The sequence below is a fragment of the Larimichthys crocea genome, chromosome XII, assembly GCF_000972845.2.
Source record: "Larimichthys crocea isolate SSNF chromosome XII, L_crocea_2.0, whole genome shotgun sequence".
In the NCBI taxonomy this organism is placed as follows: domain Eukaryota; kingdom Metazoa; phylum Chordata; class Actinopteri; family Sciaenidae; genus Larimichthys; species Larimichthys crocea.
The window spans coordinates 711045-738208 of record NC_040022.1 but is presented as its reverse complement, the minus strand read 5'-3'; the positions used below and the strand labels follow the sequence as shown (position 1 = coordinate 738208).

The following is a 27164-nucleotide window of genomic DNA, read 5'->3' as shown; positions in this document are numbered from 1 at the left end:
TTGGACTTTTACTTTAACGTTTCCACACTGTTCTATTGCTACTGGAATGAAGTAAAAGATATGAGTAGTTCTACCACAGCAGCCTATTATCTAAAAACACTGCAATGGAGAGAAGTTTGGAGGGCTGCAGGGCCAGAGAGGGCGACCACTGACAGATAGCAACTACACACACACACACAGTGTCCAGCTAGGGCGATTCTCAGTATCCCTCTATAATTATGTTGAGCTGTTGCCCAAATACTTATCGATTGCCACTGGGCCTCTAGTGGACCTGACAACAGATGCACACACACACACACACACACACAGAGTCCTGTGCGCATACTTCACTGCAGTGGAGAATGGTGGGGAGGACGGGGGTATGCTGGAAGAGGGCGATTAATGTGACAAAAAAAAAAAACAGCAGGGAGAATGGATCATATGAGTAGAGCTCATGTTCATATAACATCCATGTAGTGATCTTATAATGAATGAATGCACACCATCAATACAGCAGTAATCTGTTACTGTATGGACGTTGTAACTAGTTTGTTCAAAGACGAGATAATGATAACGATAATTGAACTCCGCTCTGCACGTCTGTCGTCACAGTAAAATCACCGAAATGGCCAATTTCACTCTGTTGTGTTTCAAAACCCGCCCGTAGTAAATAACCAGCGTTTGACAGTGTATTTTAAAGTACAGTGCTGCATCGTATGGCTGCTGAATTCATTCTATTGTTTTAATGTTATTAAAAGTTCACCGCTGGGTCGCCAGAACAGATTACAGTGACAAAAACAGACCGAGGGGCTGAGGAAGCGAAAAGGGAGCCGTGGCGAGGTGAGGCGAGGCGAGGGTAACGTACTGTAGATATTGGAGAGAGATGAGAACATTTTTAGTGGCAAAATGACTCCCCCTCCTGTCGCCCACCCCCCTCTCTTGCGCACACACACACACTCTAAAACACACATTCCCGCAGTCACAGTCATAGCTGCACCAATGCAAAGCTGCTTAATAGCAGAGTGATGAGGGTGAATTGGCTTATGGAGTGGAGGGAGGGAGAGTAGACATAATGGTGTCAATCTGGCTGCTATATATATATATACACACATGCATGCACATACATATACACACAGAAACACTGTCAGATACAGACCAACAACTGCTCTTACTCTCTCTCACTTTCCCCCGCTTTAAACACAACGTGGAATGAATGAAAAAAGACAGCCACAGAGCTCCTGATGCTTCATGAACACAGCAGCAATGGGCATGTAAAAAAGATCACTCCGGCTGGAGCTTTCTGCTATACATAATAGAGAACAAACATCAGTGACTTGTGCCTCAGCAAGTCTTATCTGTGTGGTTTGCACTGTGTGTATGTGTGTGTGTGTGTGTGTGTGTGTGTGGTTTGCAGCTGGTTGTACCAGCGGGGTTGTTCTACAGTCATCGCTCTGTCCCTTATCGATTCCTGGCAGGCAGTTCTGGGCACCGGCAACTCTTCTGTCACGCTCTCCCCTCTCACTTTCTCTTTGCCTCTCTGCCACTGTGTTTTGGATATCAGTTGTCTGTCGGGGTCTGTGTGGTGCTTCAGAAATTGGAGCCAGTGCTGCCTCAGCAGTCCTCTGGCCAGCAACTGCCGCTTTGAAAGAAAAAGTGGATCAAAAAAAAAAAAAAAAGAAAGTCACTACAAGAGAGTGTCTTTACCCATGGATTGAAATGATTGGTCATTTGTTAAGATGTCTTAAAAAAGACATAGTTCACCTTTAACTTACTGGGATCTATGTGACATTATGTCAGGTGTCTCCCAGAAGCAAAGGCAGACATAGAGTGTTGTTACAACACTGCAAAAAAAAGGTGAAGGTGGTGACCAAAGCATCTAACTTGGACACTCAAGACTCCTCTCAGCTTCCTGCTTTCAAGTAAAGGTTGGTTTGACCACGACTATAATCTTTCTCTAACTTTACCAAATAGTTTTTGTGCCTAAATCCTACATCATTTTGGATACTTAAACAATGGACATGGGCATGATATCAGAAAATGGTCTTATGGGTTGTTTTTTAAAAGGGCATGGCCAACAGGCTATTAAGGGGACAGCAAGTAAATAGTGAAAATGTGTGGTCATGATTGAGGAGGGTGGAGAGACGAAGGAGGGAGGGTGAGGAGGAGAGGGAGGCAGTTGGCAAGGTAAAGAGAGGGCGAGGGAGAGCGTGCAGCTTAGTAAAAGCTGTTCTCATCCTTTGAATGGAGGGTGTGATGAAAGGTGATAGTCTAATAGGATACAGGACAGACAGATAAAGAGATCATCTCTCTCTCTCTCTTTGGGAGTATTCCAGTCGGCCATCGGGTCCCCATGCAGGGCTCGTCAAATAAAAAACCTGCTGCTTTATTCAGAGCCCGTCCCATCAGCAGGGACTGCTCTGGTCTCTGCTAAGCTACCGATAGACAGAGGATAGAGGAATGTATGGACAGGCTGAAATAAGGCGGTATTCACCAATCTGCAGCTCTAGTTTACCTAGGTATAATCAGCAAAAAAATGTATTTCTGTTGATAAAACTATGGCTTGACTGATGGATTTTGAAGCTGGTTGCCAATACTTGAAGATAGCATTAACTGAAAAGATGTACAGAAGTGGCCTTGACCTCACCCACTGATTTCTAAAGCAATGTTCTGAAGTTCTGGCTTTGAACTCATTTCTCATTCCATTAGTTCCTAAACATACCTCCCTTTTTAAGCTTGTATGACTTTGTTCTCAGAGTCACCAAAGAAAAACTGTCTTGAGCTTAAAAGAAGAAGTTCCTCTGAACTTCTGAAGTGCTGACCTCTGGCCACTTCATACTAAAGAGATTCAACATGCACACATTCTTCACATTCATCTGAATCCGCCTTTAAAGAGTGACAGATATTTCTAACCTTGGAGCTCTTCAGCACAGCCGTGATCGCCCAACTTGAGTCCCTTCTGCACAAAGTAGCAAATAGCTGCAAGTATTTCTCTGAATGTCTCTAAAGACAGCAGAAGGATGAAAAGACACTGTTGAGATTGTTCTGAAGCGTAAGCATTGCCAACAACACAAAGGTAGTACGAGGTGGATGTGATCAGCGCGTAGCTACTGTATGTGATGAGACAGATAAATAGTTAGGATTAATCAGTCACTGGGAGACAGGTGCACGGTGTGTCTCGGGTAGTTTCGCAAAGTGTAAACTACACAAGGAAGGAAAAACTGGAGCAAGACAAACTCAAATGAGAAGTGAAAAAAAACAGTATGATGAAAAAATTTATTCATTGTTGAAAGCCAGAGAGAATACAGGGGGGGATGGAGGGCGAACCAGAGAGGTGGGAGGAGTGCGGTGCTAAGTAATGTATCCTGCCAGTTTTCATTGTATCTACAACTGAAACAGCTCCGCAAAGCTTGGAGGCCGTAATAGGATAAAGACTGTACTGCAGAGGGAGAATGGAGGGGAAGGAGCCACGAGACACACACGAACTCAACAGTCGGGAATCGATAATTGGTTGTGTAACCAGGTTTTTACACTCCGTTGATCACCGACGTTGGGTTTGCCACTTCAGTAGCTTGCTAGAACTTAAGAATGGTTAGTTGTTGCTGTCGTCATTCACTATACTGTTTTCCTAGTTACACTGACATTGGAGAGGACTTTCCAGGGGGTTTTTTGTGTGTGGAGAGGATCTGCTGTAAGTTCACTGCATTGTTAAAGCGCTGTATTTTTGTGTTTGTTTGTTTTCATTGTATGTAGTTCAGTATTTTTGCCACTCATGGACAGCTCATTGTTTGCAATTGCAAACAGACAGCACTGTGTGTTTTCAAAAATGGGCCGCTGTTTTTTGGAAAATGGAGGAGACGGTCTAGTGTTTTCAAAAGGGAACAGGGGAGGTCACTATTGGTGTCCTACTGTCCACAAACATGGTGGAGTTTATTCTCACCACAACATATCAAATCAGACACATTGTAAAACAACAATCCACTTTGCAGTGTGCTACAGTAGCTGGTGAGATGCTTCCTTACAACAAAAAGCTGTGTACAAACCTCAATGAAGAGTGTGTGCTGCAATCTCACATCTCAGCACACTGCTGGACTGCAATTGAAGTTTGGATTGTTCCTGTGCCCTACCTGTGTTTGAATCAGCATGTAAAGCTCCACCGGAATACATTTTTACCTTGCAGTACTTCCATTCAAGTCCATCTGAACAGCTAGATTAAATGTACACTGAGGTTAGCTCTCCCCTCTGGGGGCACTTTAGAAGTTCCTAGAACTGTCAATCCATTATTGCTGAAATACCAACCTTGTCTACCATCCTGCCAAATGTCCCTTCAACATCTCTATTTCCAGGGAGCTGGCTGAGACTAAGGAGATATCATATTCTGCACCACAGTTTTACATGTGTATACAGCTGGAAGTGTGTGAGAGATGGAGAAGAAGACACTTAAACTCATCAAACATTTTAGAAAGATCTCATGGACAGCAAGATACTTAAAGACAAGTGTGAGGTTATTACATATCCTGCAGCCAGACTCTGTAAAGGTAATGAATGTCCTCCTTGTAAAAACAGGTGACAATGCTCAATCATAATCCTGTTACCTATGCTGTTAACAGAGTTGATCATGCAGTTTTAATTGAAGGCCCTGAGCACTGGGTAGGTACCTGTGACTCAGAACTGAGACGTTCTTAGTTTATCTTTTGCGGGGAATCCATCTTCAGCCGACATCCCTGCGGGGTTCCACAGGGCTCAGATCTAGGGGCCTTTCTTTTTCTTTTTCCAAGTGTCCCCACAGATGACAACCTAAAAAGACTTTGAAAAAAATCCGCGAGCACATATTTTGGAGTGGCTTTTGAATAGAGGGAACAAAAGATATCAGGACACACACAAAAAAAACCCAACAGAAAAAGGAGAAAACCCACCATTGTCTATACAGAGGTGACCATGTCTTGTGAAAAGAAAATATCATGTGAGCCTCACTCTTCAGTGCATGCAGTGACATGATTGCATGTGTAGCGTGTTCAGCCTGCAGACATTGGATGGAGAGTAGATGCTGTGCACACACATCCAAACACACACACACACACACACACACACAGGGATCTGTGCATTAACCTTTAGTTTTATAATTGGCTAGAATGTGCACATCCAATTGTGTCACCTGTCCTTTTACCGCTCTTTTTTTCTTACATACACACATAAAGACACACAGTTTCAGGTAGACATCATGTTTCTTCTGGTGACGGTGATGACAATAACCTCCTTAGTCTTCTTATAATAAAGAAAATTAAAAGTGCAAATGCAGTGTTCAATGTATACCTCCAAAAAGATTTCCCTTTGCTTTCCTTTACTGATTTCTACTCGCACTTATTTTTTTTCAACACAGCCCTTTAAACTATGAATCGGTGAGAAAAGCACAAAACACAAAGATAGGAATCTGACATGCAAAATGTATCTTTATCACATTTATCTTATAACAGTGTCTTTGCGTAAGACCCCATTGATTATAGAATGCAGCTGAAAGGGGAAATTGATTTTCAAGGCTATAACATCACATCTAGCTGTTTTATTTAGCAATAAGGCTGTTATTGCTCACTCCAGTTCGTACACCAAGTACCCATTATTACTGTCAAGAACCCACTGAAGGGTGGTGTGGATTCATTTTGCGTTACCAGTGAATATGTGCGTACGCAAACACAGACAACAGATAAGAAAGGGGTGATGGCTTAAAATGGTTTTCTTTTCTTTCTCATGTGTGTAGATGTATGCATGTTCATTAATATCAACGTAGTCTGCAGGAGTGCGACGAGGAGCGAAAAGCTCCCTAAACAAATCAGCAGTCTTATCTATCAAATCGTATGTCTTATCTGGCCCAGCCAATCGCGCGCTGATCTCGTCACTGACATCACTGAAATCTTCAGAGAGACGGGGAGAGATGAAGGAGAATAGAGATATACCACCAGATACGCCAACGGAGGTATGAAGCGAGTTAGGGAATATGCAATAAGGAAAAATAAAGATAAAAAACAAAGCAGGGAAAATGAAGGAAAAGAAAAGATAAAAGAGAGAGACAATGGAAGGAGGATCAGAGAGGAGAGGAATGAGAAAGAGGGTTCTGCAGGCCTAAAATAGACCAAGTCAAATGAGAAAACTAACAAACCGTATCGAGCACTACCAGACGTGTGTGTGTGTGTGTGTGTGTGTGTGTGTGTGTGTGTGTGCTTGTGTGTGTAAGCGTGTGCCAGTGTGGTTCAGTGCTGCCATTATTAGGTGATGTAAAGAGCTAATGTGGTGTTAAATAAAATCGGCACTTCCTTCATTATTTTTGGTGTCCTGGGTCACAGGCCTGCACATTATGTGCGTGCATGGGCATGCATGTGCTGTATGTATAGTGTGAATGTGTGCGTTTATGTGTGTGTTGCCAAATTCTTGGCCACAACTCAGTCTCTTTAAAGAGGATTTGAAACTTTGCGAGCAACAAAGTGGGTCAGAAACTTTGTCCCTCCTCTCCTCTCCTCTCCTCTCGGAAATCTTGGAAGCACCTGCAGCCGTCAAAATGCTGATTAAGGCTTTTCCACCCAGTCAAAGAATACATTTCATAGGGGGGGAAACACCGAACCCTGAGTTCAGAATTAGCTGCTTCATTCTAAAAATATTAGTGTCTGCCTTTAAAAAGCAACGTTGCTCAAAACCCCGCTGTATACAAACAAACGCGTTCGTGACCTAGTTGAGTCTCCCCCCCTCTGTTGTACGAGCAGTGATCCACAGATGCTCCTCTCCACTCACGACTCAAGTCAGACAGTATTACTGTCCTCTGTCCTCATACGAGAGACCTCAGCCAGGCCACGTGAGGATGACCCTGATCCCCCAACGTGTTTGTCAGTCTCTAACCAGCGTCACGGATGACTCATTCTTGTTTTCCGTCACACTTGGCTGTCAACTACGTGACCGTTTACAATTAAGTGAGTGCTTGTTATATTTTTAGTCTCTATTATGTAGAAAATATTGTACTGCATGCTTATTTTCAACACTTTTCTTCCATCTCCCGCTGTACTGATGGCCACTGAGCAGCTCTACTAGACCAGCGAGTGGTTAAATGTGGTTGAATGCTTAGCAAGCAGATCACCAGTATACATCTAACAGTTATTTTCATTCTTAATTAATCTGATGATTATTATTCTGAGAGTTTATCTATCAAATTAGGGATAAATGCTGTGAAGCCAAAAGCAGAATATTCAAATTGCTTCTATACAAAAACCCAAATATTCAGTTTGTTTCCACAAGACACATTTTGAAACAAATTTTGGTATTTCTACTTCTACTTATATTTATGGAAATAAATAATTATATGTTGAACGACTCTGAGAAAAGTAAAGAAAGAAGCTGAACAAATTAGCACAATGTTTTCACACCACCGAGTCTCATCCTGCCGAGTGCTCCTAATTGAGAATATGTTTGATAAAATATCGCAGCTGGCTGACACTGTTAAGTTTTGCTCTTTTGCCTGTGGAGGAAAAAAACAAACAAACAAACAGTGGAGGCGAAAAATAGGGATTCACGCAATGTGTGAAATTACTGATTCAATCACGCGTCGCGCAGCTCGCTCTTCCTCCCTTCCTCTTATGCTGATTCAACATGCTGAGTCAGACAAAACGGCGGCTGATAAAAGGCCAACTGGAGCCACGAAAACTGTTGGTGATGTTTGGTAACAGACACATAATGATGATCTGACAGCAGCGTTCTTAATGCATACATTTTATCATTTTACCATGATCGTTTCCCAAAGAGTTGAAAAATAGCTGGACTTCCTTTCCTCCTTCCTCTCCTCTCCCCTCATCTGATCTCTCCCTTAATTCCCTTGTTCTAACCAATCCTCCTTGTCTTTCCTGCTGCTGTCCCCAATCTTTTCTACCTTTTTTTTTTTTTTTACTTCATATCTCTCTCTCATGATCGCACTTGTGCCCAGAAATGTAAGTGACCCATCTGTGATAGCAAAAGGTACATTAGGCATTAGGGAGTTCCCCTCCGGCCCTGGTTGGGATGTGTGTGTGTGTGTGTGTGTGTGTGTGAAACTCTGTGTGCGTTGTTAACACATATCGCCTGATGGACTCCTCCCAGGGGTGCTGTCCGTCTGCTTGGCCAATGAAATGCAGCCAATTACTCTGCAGGCCTCGCTGGCAGCCAATCAAATGGAAATGGGAAAGCTTAGAGATGACGATGGGGTTTAGGGCACGGCACTTATATTGCACTTTGTTAATGTAAAGGAAAGTCTGTGTGTGCTTGTTTGAGAGGGCTCTTTCTCTTTCTCCTCGCTTCCTCGTCGTCGTTGTAATATTAATGATGAATGTGTGAGTGTGGATGTGAGCGGACTTGAATAAAGCTGAGTGCTGCAGTGAGTGCAGCAGGCAGAGAGATCTTCCAGTGAGAGTTTAAAGGAATAGTTCAACTTTCTGGGCCTGATTAGCCCAGTATAGTGTACAGACAGGAGGGGGAATGAATAGCCTGGCTCTGTCTGAAGTCAAGTGTTGTTTAAACCCACAGAAATGGGACAGCTGGGAGCAGCATCCTGAAGCCTTTTGAAAATGTTGCCTTATGCATGATGAAAAAACTAAATTTGAGTGTCTGAGCCAACCTACAACTACAGCTGGAGATGCTGCATAGACGAACTGGATGCCTGGAAAAACTTAAATTGAACACACATGACACATGACACATGAAAACATATTTCTTAACAACTCTTCCTTTCATGTCCATGGTATATAAATATATAAATGTATATCTCCTGGCTCTGCTTTACCTTCTTCATCTCCCTCTCTTCTTTTATCCCACTCTTGCACCCTGACATCACTCCTTGCACTCTCCCCCCCCCCGCCCGGCCGCCCTCCTGCCTGCCACATGTTCCATTCATCCCTCCTGCCCGCCATGCTTTGTTTTCGCCCGCTTCAAAGTAGGTCTCTCGTGCGTCAGCGTATGTCTGTCGGTGGCAGTGATGAATCGGTGACACTGCCAGCGTAGTTAGTGATGCTCGTAACAGCTGACCGGTGCATGTCTGTGGGGGGAACTGTCAGCACATTATGCAGTATTGATTTGCCCCCTGCATATTTGTATGTCAGAGTGGAAACAGGGGTTAATATGATTGGAGATGGCATGTCCTTTGTACTGTAACATGTCTTGCCCCCTGGCTACATATTTAGTGGATAAAACGAGGGAAACATTATAGGTCTTGGGTTATGAATTTAAAAACTCAGGATGTGGTCCTGAGTTTTCTTAATTGTAGTTCGTAGGTTGTCGTCGAAAACCAGAGGGCTGACTGGACAATCCTGTCAACCTGCTCTCTGAACAGTGGATCCCACTGCATGATTTCAAATTATTAACCACCCAGTTAGCAATACCCTCTCACCCTCTGACAAGGAGGGCCCGGTTGAGCAAAACTCAGTGAGGTGAGTCACACTATGCACAATTTGCTCAGCCTCCGCGAGCATCTGACAGAAACAGCGACGCAATAGGTGGCCAGGTTCACTCAAATGGGCATAAAACATTCTCAATCTGACACGATGACACAGTAATAGCATACATTAAAACGGTTTTTAAAAATGCTGTTTTGTTAGAAAGATAATTAGATTCAGCCTCCATCGAACTGGGTGAACAAAACTGTCATCTCAACTTTAAGTTTGGTTCAGGCAATCTGTTCGACATCAAAATGTTTTGTTGTGATGTGGACTTGGATGAGCTAATTTGCAGTGAAGTGAGTTTTATTTATTTTCTTTTAACTCCCTTTTCATTCTTATTGGGATTGTTGTCTTCACATGTATGCCAACTGAAAGCTCACGCTGTGCAGAAGCTCCAGCTGAGCTACTCTGTTGTTGTTCCTGAAAACGTGACATGATAAAAAACGCTTTGACACCGGTATCCATGCTCCCTTGCGTCACCTCAGCCTTTCTCCTGGGTTTCTCCTGCTTTACGACTCCATAAATGTAGGTCTAGGTCTGTTTTGTTCCTGTGTAAATCTGGCCTTTGAGGCCTTTGATTTTCTTGTTTTTTTCCTGGGCAGTGGGAGTTGTTCCATTCTGTTTGAGCCGAGGTTTATATTATGTTGTTTGTGTCTTTGGAATGAACTCGGCATGATACAGAGCCCTCTGGCACAGACACACACACACAGACACACACACAAGAATTATAAATCCCATTTTCTTTGAGTAGAGAGTGCGCGTGTGCGCAAGCTTCACAGCGTGATCACACATGCGAGCGCGGGTTATTTGTTACTTTATGTTTGCGCTGACGTGCCTGTTTGTGTGTGGCTGAAAGTGTGTATGTGTGCACGACTTGAGCTGCTCCTTTCTTGTGCATTATCTCTCCTAATAAACAGCTTCTTAGATTAGGTTCATGATTTCCTCTCTCTGCGTCGCGTCGCCTTGCGCTGAACTCTCATCTTGAATGCTTCGATTCTTTTAAACCTTATAAACCGAGTGCCTCTATACAGGATTACTTTATTCAATACTTATAACATATTTCGACAAGTAATCCGGACAAAGAGGTTTCTTGTCAAAATGTTTTTTTATGTATTCAATAAAGCAGCACTGCATTGAGGATTGGGTTGTGCTATTTTATTATGATTAGCACCTCTACCCTCATCCAGTGCAGTTTTTTTTTTTTATCTCTCTCTCTCTCTTTCTCTCTATCTTTTGTGTTCATTCAAAAGCCTGCCAAATTGTGAGGCAGTACAGATGGAGGCACTTAAGGAAGTAGGAAAAATAATTGAAGGGTACGTAACAGGGAATGAAATAAGGAAGGAGGGTAGGAAAAAGAAAGAAGACTAGAAGAAGAAATAAGGAGAAAGATGGAGAGAAAGCAGCAGGAGGGAAAGGAAAGGGGTGAAATTAGGAAAGCATGATAGGTAGGCCAGCTAAGATAGAGAGAATAATTATGATGGTTATGGCTGTTGATGATGGCAATATTGACAGTGATGATAATTTTCATAATGATGACTCTATTATGACTGTGGTGGATATAATGATGATACCAACAATTTCTGTGCATGTGACAGGAGTGAAATTCACAATATGTCAAAGTCTAGTCAAGGCGAGCGTAATGATGAGATAAATAACAAGCAATGCTGTGGAGGAAGTAATCAGATTACAAGAGAACAGAGTGGTTTGAAGGAGGGATTACAGACATATTCCTCACCTTTTTATGACCCCGTACATGTGACCACTTTCAACCAGCTGGAAAATGTTGTGACCAGTTCAGTTTTTTTTTTGCTTTATTTGAATATATTTTTTTCTTTTTTGTAAGGAATCAAGCAAAGATAGGCAGAATATGCATGACTGTATGTTGAAGATATGTTTTTTCTTCTTTCCTTTCCTGGTTATCATCTGTCAATCCCTCTGATTTATCATTTGACCCCTTGAAGGTGTCATGATCTACTGTGTTGCATCTAAATATAATAAAACATAAACTATAAAGAGTAGTATTTGGCACTGATTAAAGCATTCAAGCCATCTTTTGTTTTTGGTTGAATTGTACACTAATAACAGCTATTCCAGCTTAGGTGTAAGGTTAGGTCCCATAGGAGTGTTGCAGAATATTGGCCTTATTAGAAGAGATGGGGAGTGGGTGGATGAGGGCAAGATGGATAGAGGGAGGCCAGAAAAGACAGAGCCCCTGGACAGAGAGTTAACGAAAAGAAAGGGAGACACAGAGAGGAAGCTATCGGACTTATTAGAGAAGAGAGTGAGTGGGAGAGGAGGGCAAACACAGAGACAAAGATAGAGACAGAGAGAGAGGGAGGGATGATGTTATTTTGTCAGTGTTTCCCTGTGGGGGCTCGACTGCTTGTTAAAAAGTCCTGACAGAGAAACCACAGCAGCAACACACAAATACACACTGGCACACACAGACGCTGCTTCTGTGTGATAAACTTTGAATAGGCCTCTTCCTCCCTCTGTTTGTGTCATCCACTAAAATGGACTGCACTAACGCCCAAAATATTCCTCTATGACGTCAAAGACAGCCTCGTTTAATAACGCGCATGTGCAGCTTCTATCGCAGTTGAAGGCTACTGTTTCCTTGTAATTATTATTCGAACACAAACAAAGGGGATCTGCTCGGCTTTGTTTCGCACCGATCAACACATAACACACTTAGAGAACATAGACTCGCGTTCATAGCGCCATCACTAGATCTTCTAATTGTTTTAAACCACTGTAATCTAGTAAAGGCCGAATAAACACATTTTTGTAAGACTCTGTCAGAGCTGTTTAGAGAGGAATGCAGTGAACACGCATAATGTGCTGTAAGTAAATGACTCTACCCAAGCGATGTTCTTAGTGTAATGATATTTTTCTCTCTGGACAAAAAGGAAAAACACAAGGAGACTTTGCACGTGTGTTTGTGTGCAAGTCGACATATATATACATACATAAATATAAATATAGGCAAGGCAAAGCAAGTTTATTTGTATAGCACAATTCGTACACAAGGCAATTCATAGTGCTTTACAGAGGCAAGGAAAAACATTTGACATTAAGACAAGCAATAGCAATAGAAATAAAAAATTAAAAAGAGAAGAAAATTGAATTAAAAACATCAGCATGTCATTTAAAATCATTAAAGCAGCAAATTTGAAAACAATTTAAAACATTAAACGAATCACTGGATTCTGATTAAAAGTTCTTTAAAAGTTCTTTAAAAGAGCTCAGCCATAAGCACGTGAAAAGAGAAAAGTTTTTAACCTGGATTTAAAAGTGCTAAGAGTTGGGGCTGATTTCAAATATATGCCGAATGTTTCTGTACTTGCTGTTAAAAAATGAGCAATCTGAAAATCATAAATAATGTCGCTATGATTCCACTTTTTACTACTAATTTAAAAATAAAACTACCTTGAGCTTCACTTGACATAAATGCACATCCATACATAATTCATAACACCTTAACCTTATCAGTGTTGTCAGTGTTGTGATGGGCAGGAGCAAAATCCCAGCTGACTTTAGGTAAATGGTGGGGGTACACCCCAGACTCAACAGTTCAATACAGGGCTGACACATGGAGACAAACAACTATTCACAATCACAATCACACCTATGGACAATTTAGAGTCGCCACCTAACCTGTTAACCTGCATGTCTTTGGACTGTGGGGGGAAGCCAGTGTCCCTGGAGAGAACCCGCACAGACATGGAGGGAGCGATCTGGAGCATAGATTTTCTGCATTTAGCACATCTACTCCACTCCTCTTGTTTAACATGACATTGTTTTGGCTCAGTACCATTAGGTTGACATTATCAAATTTGTTTCTAATGAGAATCATAGACCAATGAGTTTTGAAGGTTTTCTCAATCCACCCACTCTGTTGGAGTGAAAACTAAATTACCAAGTTATGAGGTTTTCACATGAACAATGGAAAGGCTGTGTGAACATGACCTGAATAATGTGTGTGTGTGTGAGCACGGTGAGTTTTGATCTCTACCATCAAAAATGATCTAGCTTGTACAAGAACAAGACAACTTAGCAATGAGGTATTTGATCAAGTATATTATATACTTACACTGCAGTGGTCCATGGTTGTAGATAATAGCTCCCACTTAGGGTGCATCGTTCAGATTTATCTGCATAAAGGAGATAATTGTAGGATTTTTATATAAAACACTACAGGTTTCATCTTATTGTAGGGCAGGTTTTACTTTATTTTGTTGATGAGACATTGGTTTTTCGTCACACAGTGGAGTACAGTGGACACATCAAGGAGAGTGACATTGTTTCAGTCCTACATCATCTTTCTAATTATGAGTTGTACCTATTTAGGAAAATGTTCATTCATTAGTTAAAAATCTTCCCTGATCAGTTTATCTCATTTGTCTGGACTTGACAGAGGATATTAAAAATGGATTATTACTTTTTGGAACTAACATGTGGTCATGGTGCCAATAGTGGGCTGTTTTCACGTTCCTTTAATATAGGTGATAATATCACTTCCTTCTGCTGGAAAATGTCAGTTAAGTTGTGTGTTGCTTTTGGCAAACATATAGAATATAAAAGCTAGAATAGAGCTTTGGAAACATATGAATATGGCTTGAATCCTCATTTCTTTCAATTGGGACACATCCAACTCTCCAAGCGGCACTTGTTTCAGAAAAAGTTTCAACTAATTTGGTCTGTTTTTTTTTCTCCCTAAAATACATAGTGGGAGGCAGAAGTGAGTGATGCCAGCCTATAAGTTGTCACTTTTTGTACATTTGGAATTTGTTTGTACATTTTCTACATTTAGTGCTTCAGATACTGTATCAGTGCCAGTCCAACTGTTTCTTTGGGCAAACTGCAAAATGAAAAGTCTCTACAATATATGGTATGATCAAAAGGGCAGCTTTAACCGTCACAGCACATCCAACTAAAGCCAGGTTCTGTATTTATATACTTTATGGATACTATTCAAAAGTCAGAACACGCCTCATTTAATGCCTTTTTGTGTGTGTGCCTCACCAAAAGTTATGTGGGATTATTTTTAATGCATTTGAGACCATCAGTTGTGTTATTCAGACGTAATGTTTGCTTTCATAAATAGTCCTATTTGGCTACTGTAGTAGAACTGCTTAACTAAGTAAAGAGAAACAACAGTCCATCATTCATTTAAACCATCACAACACTATAAAGAAACCAGGAAAGGAACCACTACTGAGGGAGACCAAGAAAAAATAAATAAATGTGGCAAGAAATCCAAGAAAAGGACCAGTGGAAATCTGTACTTTGGTGTGATGAGTCAAATTTGTGCCAAACACCAGCTCTTTATTAGACACAAAGAAGATGAATGGTATGGTACGGATAGTCTTCAGTGGGAAGCATGATAGAGAAGATGTGATGTTGTGGGGGGTGCTTTGCTGGTAAAACACCAGCATGACTACCATAGTATTCTATAGCACTGATGGCTTCTACACCATTGTATGAAAATGTGTGTGCAAAAGTTTGACTTGTGCTGTATAAATACTGTACAAATAATCTAGTGTGTACAGTAAATATCATATTAGATCATCCCCTTTAATATTTCTTGGCACTAAGGGCCCAACAAGCGCACCAGGCAACTGCCACAGGTGGCAGAAAAAATAGCCTTTTTTCAGGTTTGACCTTTTCACTATAAAATCAGTAAATAAAATCTGATAGTTGGTGAGTTCTGCTTTCCCGCTGCTTCTTTTTCATTGGAAACCATTTTTTTTTACGATTTCCTGTCAGAACACAATACTGGTAAACAGTGAATTTTAGTCTGGCTAAAAGCAGTGCATTTTACTGTGTACAGTAATCAGTTATGTTATCATTCAGTTTCAGAGAGAATGTTATTTTGTTCTAGGGTTTGTTTTTTTTGGCCGTAGTGACACTATCTGTGTGATTTATACGTTGAGTGCTGTCTGCTTGGCATTTCGGTTTGTTTCCACAGACATTTCTAGCTCTTTTGTTTTTTGCTGCAGCTATTTTTATGCCTGTCTGTTTATGTTTAGTAACTGACCAGAGGGATTTTTGTCATATTACTGTGTTTCTCCTCCAGTGGACACAGTGGAGCTGTTAAACCCCGCAGATATAAGTGATACATGGATGTTTTATGGATATTTATGACAAATATATGCAGGTTTTAGCCGGTCTTTATCTTGGCGAGTGTGTACCTCACAGACTCAACTTAATATACTAGACACATTGTTTGTGTGTGTGATTTTTTATTTTTTTATTTTGTACACGTGTGTGTGTCATCAGACCAGACAGCATGATGCTATCAGCAGCAGAGGATATGAGGACTACTATTTATAACTCCCCTCTATCTCAACTTAGACACATTGTCCTGCCCCGTGGGGCAGGTGTGTGTTTGTGTGCGCGCGTCATTGCAGCTGTGCGTGTGTGTGTGTGTGTGTGTGTTCGTGGCTGTTTGTGTGCATGCAACAGAGTGGGAAATTTGAGAGTGGGAGACTGCGAACGTGGTAGACGGAACAAGAGGGAAAGAGCTGTGAACGACAGACTGTGTGTGTTTGTGTATGTGCACGGCTTTGTGTTTGTGCGTGCGGCTGCTGCTCGCTGAAGGTGTTAGTGGGAAGAAGAGACATGTCACACTTGACAAGGGTGAAATGAGAGGATATGATTGGCTGTTTTCTGATGTCACGGATTGTGAGGCATCCCAATTAGAAACAATCATACGCTGCTTAGTCACTCCATCAGTCTCTCCTCCACTCCTCTGCCCTTCTTTCTCTCCACCTGCATCGACATTTACTCCCTCTTTGTCTATCATTTATTGTTTTTGCGAAACTTTTTCCACCTCTCGCTAATGTGCTCTCTCTCTCTCTCTCTCTCTCTCTCTCTCTCTCTCTCTCTCTTTTAATTAGCTAATTCTTTAGCACTGTCACCACTTCCCTTCTGCTCCATCAGTGCCTCCTCTGTGTTGCATTGCCTCCCTCTATCTCTCACTTACTCAACTGCACATTAAAAACTGTGAGAATAAACACATGGAGGGAGCCATCATACAAAATGTGAAATATAATAAATAAATCTCACACAGACACACACACACACACACAACAAGTGGAAGTTGTTTGAAACGCAGCCATCTAAAATCTAGATTTTTTTTTGTCTCTCTTGGAAAGAGGATTTTGAACAACAGAGAGGCATCAGATGACAAGAGCAGGATTGAAGTGTTGGTTGTCTTCACTCCCTCAGCGCGAGAGTGAAAATAAAGACAGAGGGAGGTTTTATTCAGTTCTTTGTTGTCAGCGTCGGCCTTTAAGATTCTGCTTTAGTAAACTGCCCTTGTCTCAGAATTATAGGCTGGGCCGACTTAAACTGCTCAATTTTGAGACCGAATACTGAAACATGGCCTGAAACCAAATCTCTCCAGTTCAGCTGGGTGATATTTTCCTCTAAACTAAAGAATGAACTGTTCCATTATGGACCTTCACCATCATAAAAATGTGAAAATGCAATGTCACAATTTTAACAAGCTTTGTCTGGGATAAACACAGGATGTGCTGCGTCTTCAGCATGAGCAGTGTCGTAGAAGTGTAGAAAATCGAATGCATCAGTGGCACATGTGAGCCAGCTGTTGGCCGATGAAGATGTCAGTACTTAATATCCGAAGACACGTTATTCTATATATAATTCACATAGAAATCTGTCACCTTTTTCTGTTCTGTGCTCGTCGCGGTCCTCTGTATATTGCAGCAACGTGTGGGAGTATCGGCCGCTGCTGTGATGAAGACAGGAAGTGACACGTCTTATAGCATGACCTCCCTCCTCTCCGACCATGTTCAAGCATTGCTACACTTTCTCCCCCATTAAAACACACACACACACACAGAGAGCCTCTGAAGAGCGCTTGTGTCTGAGTATCAAGTGAACCAACCTCACGTACAGATACAATAGCATTAAAGAGCGCTCAAGAGTCTTGATATAGGGGTAAAGAGACACACACCCACACTCAGTGCACAAATAATGCAAACAGTGAATACTGACGTTATTCAGAGGCTATCATCACAGGGGGAAAAGAAATGCTAGGTCATGCATGTAGAGATGAAATTACATACAGTGCGCTGATATGGTTACAAATACACTCCACTACATTCAGCCCTCCAATGTCCTCTCCGGTTAGTTTGTTAGATCAACTCTGTGTCTGTAGTGTAACTACAGGAAAAGAATCGCCAGTGGACCCGAATGAGAACGAGGGAGAAAAAAAAAAAATATTGAGAGATTATAATTTAATGGGAATCATTTAATAAGAACGTTTCATATACTCATTCCAGCTCTTTCTTGGCGTTAACATTGTATTAAGTGAATAAAAATGGGCCACACCACTTTTTGTGGAAATGGAGATAAAGGATTTTTTTCCCCAAATTTCCCTTTCTTTTCCTCTGTATTGGTCTATGACGATGTTTTAGGTCTCAATGAGTTCTGTTTGACCTGACGAAGACATTTCCTCATTGGTCGATGTACTGCAAGTGTGTTTCCCATTAGGAGAAACATTGAAAGCTTTGGCTGACATGTCTGCAGATTTCTCAATCGAGTAGATTTCGGCTCATTCGCCCTGGCTCATGACAGACTAGAATCTAAACCTACAGGTGGATGCTGGTTGCAGGGTTAATTTAAATGCTAAGAAGGCAGCAGTGAAGTGATTGAAGAGATATTTACAGTGAGCAATGAAGACGTCGGCAGAAAGATGTGACACATGCGAAAGACCGGTGAAATGGACGTGTCGTGGGGAGTACAGTAGATGTGTAAGTTGTGCAGAATTGTTGTACACTGTGCTCTGTCGACGGAAGCATATAGTCGACATTAACCTTTACTGAGGTGGACACAGCTGTGTGTGTGTATGTTGCACAAGGAAATGTGGACTTTTAGGAAATCTCTTCCACAGTGAGTCCATAATTACAGCTGGAGAAATGAAGAAAATGTGTTTTGAACTTGACTTTTGCACGATACTGTAGGATTGTGGCTCATGCTGGGTGGCATTACACTACACAGTAGCTCCTAGCATTACAGTTGCTGCTTCATCACACTCACCAACCCTGTCTTTTTTTTTTTAAAGTGTAGTCACACTGTGGATGAATTCCTGTAGATGCAGGCTGCAGGCAGTGTGTACATGCAGTCCGTTCTTTTAAGTGTGTCGGTGTGTGTGTGTGTGTGTGTGTGTGTGTGTACGCGCATGTGGCGCATTTGTTCATTTTGAGAGCAGCCTGTGTGATCTTACAAAGTGACACCTGGCAGAATCTCCTTTTCTTCATTTGTCTCATGTCTCCGGCTCCAACCTTTTGTTCCGTGTCTCTTAGCCCTTGTTCTTTTCTTCTTGTTTTTTTTTTTCTTTAGCTGTCAGGTTGTTGCTTCCCACACACACTCCAACCTGCAAGACTGTCATAATTAGAGTGCTAAAGACAAGTGGTGTCAAGATAAGCCATGTGTGAACTCCTTGACATTTCAAGGTAACAGAAATCCACACGTAACAAACAACCAAACCCAAGGTGACACTTCAGTCTATACATTTTCTGATGATGCACTTTTTACTTCCAACCTGTTTATTGCAATTTATTTTGACTCATTTAACTTTATTTTAATAACCTGCACTGTCATGAATCATTTCAAATGAAGCCTCCAACATAAATTAATAGTTCATTTGTCCACCTGTAATAGTGCTTGTCTGCTCTGTCCGAGCTCGTGTCTCTGTTTGGCTGAATTAAGTGGCAAATGATTCTGACTCAGGTTTAATGGAGTGGATGTGTGTGTGTGTCTCATAGTGAATGTAACCCTCGTTCCCCAGAATCAGGTCCATGGAGTTCTGCAGCCTGCCTGTACTGCACCAATCCAATTTAGGTTTGATTGAATTGTTCTGAGCCCCTCATCCATATTTTTCCCTCCACGAGAAGCTTATTACTCCAGCTCTCTGTGTATCTGTGTGTGCGTGTGTCTGTGCGTGTGCCTGTGTTCATTTTGTGCCAAAGTTTAAATGCTCTGTTGTTGACTGATATTTCGGAGATGCTGTTTGAATTAGCCGGCGGAGTAATGAGAAAAGCAAAACGGAAAATCCAAATAAATCTTCAACTAAATCTCTCCTTCCCCCTCCCTTTATCCTCCTTCCCTCGACCCCTCTCTCCTGCTGTCTTTTTTCTCAGGATGTGAAGTCGACGTTCTTCCAGTTCGGTGCCTCCATCCAGCAGGAGGCTCTGCTGATGCTAAACATCATGGAGGAGTACGACTGGCACATCTTCTCCATCGTCACCTCCAAGTTCCCTGGCTACCAGGAGTTTATCAACATCCTGAAAACTACCGTGGACAATAGGTAGGATCACCTAGACTCCTGCTTTGCACTGTTCTCCGCAATTTTCATCTCCTTAGATCGCATCTGATTACTGTTAAAGTGGATAGCCAACAAGATGATGCAGCGGCACACTGTTGTCACTCAAGAAGTAATGAAATCCCGTTGTGCTTGATGTGGATGTCTTTGCTGACGGTGTTGCACTGCCGGCTTTGACAGCTCTTTGGCAAACGTACACAAAAAGAGATCTGACGAACTCCAATAATGAAATCTCTCCAGGAGCAGAGGCACCTGTAACAACACTAAAAGTCGCCAGTGAAGCAAGTGTCTTTATTAGGCATGCTAACATGCTCACAGTGACTGAAGCAGATATATTGTTTGTTTCACAGTTTTAGTACTATTTCTGCAGGTATTTTATTATAAACTATCAGCTGAGGCATTTAACTCAAGCCCACAAATATTCACTAGAGGAAAAAGTCACATTGTCTGGGAACCATAAATGGCTGTACACAGTTTTGTGCTAATCCATCAAGTAAATATTGAGATATTTCAGTGTATAAGCAAAAAGTTTGACCTGCAGTGGCGTTACAATAAAAAGTCAGGGGATCATCAGAGTGATTAGAATTCATCCTGCTGGCAAAATAGACCTCTGTACCAAGTGTTTTTGCAATCCATTTAATTGTTCCTGAGATATTTCAGTCTAAACCAAAGTGGAAGACCGACCGACCAACTGGCAAACATTCTCATCCTCGGAGCATTGCCGCAAGCAGGGCTAAAAATCTATATCATATGGGGGGAAAAAACTAAATAAATCATAAACTCACTGTTACATAGATTCAACTCAGAAGAAGTCAAACAAAGTCACACAGTTATACTCTGGACTTTTGTCTTGTTTGTTTCACGGTTATTTTTTAGAACAAATGAAATTACAGTGTGAATAGAAGATAATATAATGATATTATAAAAATGAAGCCCATGAAACGCCAAGCAGAGCGCCATTTGCTTCCTCATATTTATGTTTCCCGCTCCTGGCATCCCGAGGGTCAGTCAGTTCAGTTAACTACATGGCCAACCAAGTGAGCAACAGTTAACTACTGGCTACTCAGTCCATAAATCATTACGGTAGAGTAACGTTATTCCACGTTGGTCTCAGGAGCTGTGCTTGAACCTATCCGGTCTGGCTGCTAACAGCAGATTCACTTTGCAGCAGTTATTTAGTGGTTAGACACTTGAGAGAGTCATGAAGCCAAAGCTATCTGTCCATTAGGAAACTCGGTAAATCACAGAGTTAAAGCTGAGCAACAGTTTCACCAAAATCAGCAAATAAAATTACAAAGTTGTGCTTTTGTGCAATAATCAGCCAGTCCATGCATATAGTAGCCCTCAGAATCACTTATAGACTGTATAAAACAGTCTTTTAGGATTTTAAATTAGGATATGCTGGAGTGCTAAATGAGTTATCATGTTTTTATTGTTTATCAGGTGATGACAAACTCTAAAATACCATGAGGAATCACCAAAAAATACCTTAAAAATGACTTTTTTTGTCATTAATAGGCCAGATACTGGAGTATCTGTGGCTAATGGCATTTCAACATATGTGATAAAAAACGCTGAAACATCTTTTTTGACTTCATGGGGACTTTAATAGAGGACTTTTGAAGTACATGAACAATGGGCCGTTTTTCTTCCATCCATCTACCCTTATGGATCATCATTATGTGCAAAAGCATCTTTCAATGCCAACAGTTTTCACTAAAGGAAACTGGAGATAACAAGTGCTGTAGGTATGTTTCTGGAAGAGTTAATGGCGTAGCCTGGGCTTTTCTCCAAGCCCTTCTCCCCATTCTGTAATCTTCTCCATTATAACTGCAAATTTCCCCAGAGAAAGGGCAAGTTTACTTTCTGGAAGAGTTACTGCACACAATGATTTGGGCCTTGTATTTTTCATCTCCTTCACTCATACAGTACAGTACATGATGTACTTCAAAGACAGTCAGCCTAAAAGGATTTCATCAGCATTCTTAAAATGAATACAGATGACAGGTAGGTTTACTACACATGCAGTTTGGCTGTTTGCTGCACCTTTAGGTCATTTTGACTGATGCTGTAGCTGTCCGCAGAGAAAAAAGAGAGAGGAAAAACTGCTGAAGAGAACAGCAGGCCATAATTTTTGGCAAAGAAAATGTCAAATTAATGATGCATGTTCAGCAGTGTTGAGATGTTGGCAAGGGCTTTGTGCCTGAACCCATGATATATCAAAGCCCAGCTGAGGAGGGTCTTTTCTTTAGCAGTTACTCTTTATGTCAAACAAAAAAAAAAAAAAAAAAACGGTTCAGAAACTTTCTGCCTGTGTCTGTTTTTGGTAACACTGCTGAGTTCAGACAAATGGCTGATTGCACAAGATTAGGAATGTGTTCCTCAGACAGGTGTCAAATCAAGAAACCGGGAAGCATGAGCTACTAAAAAAAGGCTGCAAATTTTCAATTTGTCCAATCTGCCCAAATGCTTCTTTTTTTTTTTTTTTTTACATTCGGATCTGGGAGCCCACACACCTCATGTTAACTGCCTGTTTGAGAAACAAAACTGGCAATAGATTTGAGAACAGAAAGAAAAGTCAGAAGGTTGCCCAATCGATTAGCTACAGCCAAGAAATTTCCCTTTCCATTTTGTAAAATCTTGTTTGGTCCACATTGACCTGCTGGCCAGTAGTTGCCCTTAATGCCGCAGAGTTACGGGAATACTGTAGCTATTACAACTCAAAATGTCAAGTAAATATCAGAAAGTCTTCTGTAGGAATCAGATCCTGTACATGTTTTCTTTCCCAGAGTCAAAGAAGTCCTACAGCGTCTAGTTTATGCATTTTTAGATTGCCGTTAGCTATTGCCAATAGATATCGACTCCATATAAATGTATTTACGACACTGTAGTGACAGATAGCTGCCCAGCATTTACACATCTGTGATAAAGAAAAGTAACTTATCATCTCAATGTCAATATCCTTACCCTCTAGAAGAGATGTTGACATCAGTGTTGGAATAATAGCTATAAATATCATTCATGAAACAAGAAATAATAATAAGCCCAATTACCTTCAATTACCCACTGTCGATTTCCCGTGTCAGCATTCAGCTGGTTCACAGTGACTTAGTCATGGGCAGACAGTTTTAATACCAATGAACTTCCATCATTCACAGCAGAAAATTGGACCAGTCAAGTCAGTGAGTCAAGGCTGACCTGACTATGGAAAGATGTTAGAAATACAAGTCTCAGATATACATAACATGAGGGTAAGAGAATGTATTTTGTGCATGGCTATGTTCTCTGGTGGAGATGAAGGCAGACAGGCAGGTGGTCTCCCGGTCAGAATAATCTGCAGATTAAAGGGGACGGAGCTGAGTTTTTAGAGGGAACGGTTGCTCAGGTGTAGGACACATGTTCACTTACCTGTATGACACGTAGCATACACACTCACATGTTACAATTGATTGTTTTGCAGGTGAGCAGTGTGCTGAAGGGTAAAAAACATTATAAATTTGTATCTATTTCTATTCTAATTATCTTCATATTTATTTAATGAAGAGGAGTGATGAAGTATTACATTCTCCCCAAATTGTTATTACCCCTGCTGTCACTCTTTCTCTCTCTCAGTCTCTCTCTTTCTCTTTCTGGCTTTCTCTGTTAATGTGTCTCTGTGTATCATTATCTCTCTTTACTAGTTTTGTCATCTGGGACTTGTAGACCATTATCACTTTGGACAGCAAGACGAGGACAGCAAGTCCCAAATCACTCTCATGTTACACTGTCTGTCTATTGTTGGATTCTTGCATGACGGTTAACTGCTTCGCTCATTTCCCTACTGTGTGTCACACTCTTTAACGGTCTCCAGTGTGTAGGTGTGTGTGTGTGTTTGCATCCGTCTTTGTCCCTCACTCTGCCAGCTCTGCCATCAAGGACCTGTAATCCTGATACCACAGCATGCTATGAATTTATGATATAGTATTTTCTTTAATCACTGACATAACTGCTATTTCGTCTGTTCCTGCTGCTCTTTTGCCTTCCGTACTGGGACCTGCTGAATATTATCTCTCTGGACAGCAGCCAGTCCCACTAAAAGAAAAAAAAAAGACTACAAATGCATTATCTTTTTAATAAGTGCTTGTTACTTTTAACTCTGGCTACAGCTGCTAGATTAAAAATTTGCTGTGGAATCACACACAGATCTATTTTCCTGCGTTTAGCATTACAGCTTTAACTCCCCACAGAGGATAATCTCTTTTTAAAAAAACATCTGTCTTCAGACACATGGTTGTGCAGGAGCAATGCAATATTAATTTTAGTATTTTTTTGCCCAAAAGATGTAATAGAAGCTGCATTCCATGTTGATAGCGGCGCTATTTTCCGATAACTGTTGTCACCAATTAACACATTGACGACAGGCACCACATTGGCCCTTTAACACTAACCGGCCAGTGTTTGTTCTCCTTGTCCTTTAGTTGTGTGGGCTGGAACCTGCTGAGCATCATTATACAGGACACATTATACAGCTTTAGCATTTGCATTCCATTTAGCCTTAATGTGTTTCCCTTGACAATAAGCACTTTGCACCTATTAGCATTCACGTTGCACTTAACAATGATATTAATTATAATGGATAATTATAACTGCCCTTGCCAGCACCTGAGCAAAGTTAATAGACTATTAGTTAAATATTAACATTTCACTCCTGTCCTCGTTATCCTTGCTTTAGTTTTGTGGGCTGGGACCTGCAGAATATCATCATTCTGGACGCAGTGGAGGAAGACAGCCGGTCTCAGATCATGCTCAAGAAGGTCCAGTCCCCAGTGGTCCTGCTCTACTGCTCCAAGGATGAGGCGGTCTACGTCCTGGAGGAGGCTCGCTCTCTGGGCCTCACCGGATTTGGATACATCTGGATTGTGCCGTCGCTCACCACTGGGAACCCGGAAATAACACCTGACGAGTTTCCACCGGGAATGATTTCAGTCTCGTACGACGATTGGGACTACCCGTTGGAGGCGCGAGTTCGAGATGGTCTGGGGATCATAACGTCAGCAGCGGCAGCCATGTTGGACGAGTATGGTGACATCCCTGAAGCCAAGACTTCCTGTTACGGCCAGATGGAGAAGACAACCAAACTACCACCCAGTGCTCTACATAAGTAAGTAAAGGAGTGTGTGTGTTTTTGGCATCCATGTGTGTTTGTGGATGTTTGTTGAATGCGTGGCTTCTTGCCACAGTCGGTTTGTTTTCACCCTTGTCCTCAATAATTAAAAAACCCAAGTTTCCAACAAGTCTGTATTAAGGATTGAGATTGAAGGAAGGTGCAATTAGTGGATAAAACACCAAGGGATTGAGAGTTGGAGCTAAGAGAAGAGATAAAGTGTAGGAGTCGGAAAAAGAGAGAGAGAGTGAAAGAATTGAATGGGCGTTGAGGAGGGTGTTTGTGATGTAGGCAGTGAAGAAACGGGACTGGAAGAAATTAAGACTGGGGTAACGGTGGGAAGCCGCTACAAATGAGTGCTCTCCAAAATTGAAGAGCTCCTTGATGAGTCCTTCTGTTCCTTTTCTCGATTATTCCTCCATCTCTCATTCACTCTCCTCTGCTCTCCTTCTCATCGCGCGTTGGCTCCCCAGCAGCCAGTGGGAGATGTTGCAGGTCTTGCCAGCTCTGTCTGGCTTTCCATCTGGCAGCGGAGGGAGAGATCCACACAACCGGTGTTTACATCCCAATATTGTGTTTTTCTTTTCTTTTCTTTTCTTTTTTTTAGAACAGCGACGTGTGAAGTTGCCAGTCTTGACTCTACTGTATATGAAAGAAATGTATTCGAAAAAGTATGTCTAAAAAGGAAAAAAATCTGAAATATATAACAGATAATTATACTAGAAGATTGGCAAGAAGACTCCAACTTCATCCCACAGTCCAAAAATATGCACTTAATATGTTAATTGTTGACTCTAAAGTGTCCGTAGATCTGAATGTGAGTGTGAATGGTCGTTTGTCTCAAATTGTCCAGGGTGTACCCTACCTCTCGCCCAAAGTCAGCTGGGTTAGGCTCCAGCCCCACCGTGACCCTGATGAGGATAAGTGGTTACAGATAATGGATGGATGGATTGATTGAGAAGAACAAGTTCTTCTTAAAAGCACATCAAATCGATATAATATCAGGAAATGATCCAGCCGATGTACCATATCACAATTCACTTTTGTCTTAGATGACAGCTTGAAATATGGTTTAACTAACTAAATGAACATGGTCAGGTCTTATGGTCAAAAGTTTGCATGTTATCAGAGTTACAGTAACCTAGATGGCCGTGTGATAGCAAGACCAAGAGGAAAATGCAGATGCAATAAGAAATAAAGCAAAGGGAGCACTTTGTATTCTGGCTTTTGTGTAACAAGGGCCTTTGTAGATCAGATGAGGTCCAAGTTATTCAGTTACTCTGCTAAACTAATACTACTTTAAATCAGAACTGAAGTCCACCATTTTACCCTGAGTCCAGCTCAGAGCGGCTGTCTATAAATTTTTACTGGCCTGAAACATTTTCATGTAATTGCTCAATAAATCAACCAGAAACTCTTTTGGCTTATGTGGCTGACGTTACTTATCTGTCCACCTAATGCCCTGCCAAATTCTCATCAGTATTGAAGATGTTTCATTCTGAAAGTCCCTCCGCTCTTCCACACAATTTTCATTTGGGTTCTGCAGAAACCAAATCAATTGCACTGTGTGCCGTGGGTAGTTAAGAGGCCCTGGGGGGTTAGAGCACTTACCGGGCTAACTCTGCTCGTTTAGAGAGCTTAAAATGTCAGCAGTCCTCGAGGTAACAGAAGAGGTACTGCCATTGATCAGTAACATTTCTGAGACCCTGCTTATAAATGTTGGTCCTTTAGTGCAAAGAGACAGTAAAGTATAACTGATTACACCTTTACTAACCTTTATAGGACTTTAAATACCAGTTTCACATGAATATAACCCTCATTTTGTCAGGTACAGAAACACCAAAAGGTATTACCAAACATCATGAGCCAGTTGATTTGGTTCCCAGCATGCTCGACTGCCTCAGGTTGTTACCCAGGTGATGAGTGGCCACAGATGGCATTGTTGTGGGTGAGGGAGCTCAGCCAATAGGGCTTCAGGGCCAGGACATGAGAAACATGATTGGTCAAGGCTAGGTCGGGGCGACGGGCCAGTGTGGGTTGTTAGACTATCAAGGATGTCAGGGGAGGTAGGAAGGCCAGAGCGCACACATGCACACAAAGAGGTGAGCAAATGGGGCGGTACGTACAAATGTAAAGCAGCAGTGTGTCACAATATTTTATCCAATAGCGTTCTCTTTAGCTCTGAAGTGGAGTGGAAGATTAGAAGCATCTGTGCATGTGTTTTTCTTTGCTTTCGGACTTAACTGTG

General features: G+C 41.6%; 1 protein-coding gene across 2 annotated transcripts in view; it reads left to right on the top strand.

Annotated features, from left to right (window-relative positions):
- The window catches only part of grin2aa (glutamate receptor, ionotropic, N-methyl D-aspartate 2A, a), a 129009-nt gene that overhangs the window by 62896 nt on the left and 38949 nt on the right, over positions 1-27164 (top strand). For both annotated transcript variants that reach the window (XM_010729168.3, XM_027285432.1), the window contains 2 exons: positions 19592-19758; positions 24485-24913. In XM_010729168.3, the coding sequence (XP_010727470.2) occupies positions 19592-19758; positions 24485-24913 (596 nt within the window). The remainder of the gene's footprint in view (positions 1-19591; positions 19759-24484; positions 24914-27164) is intronic.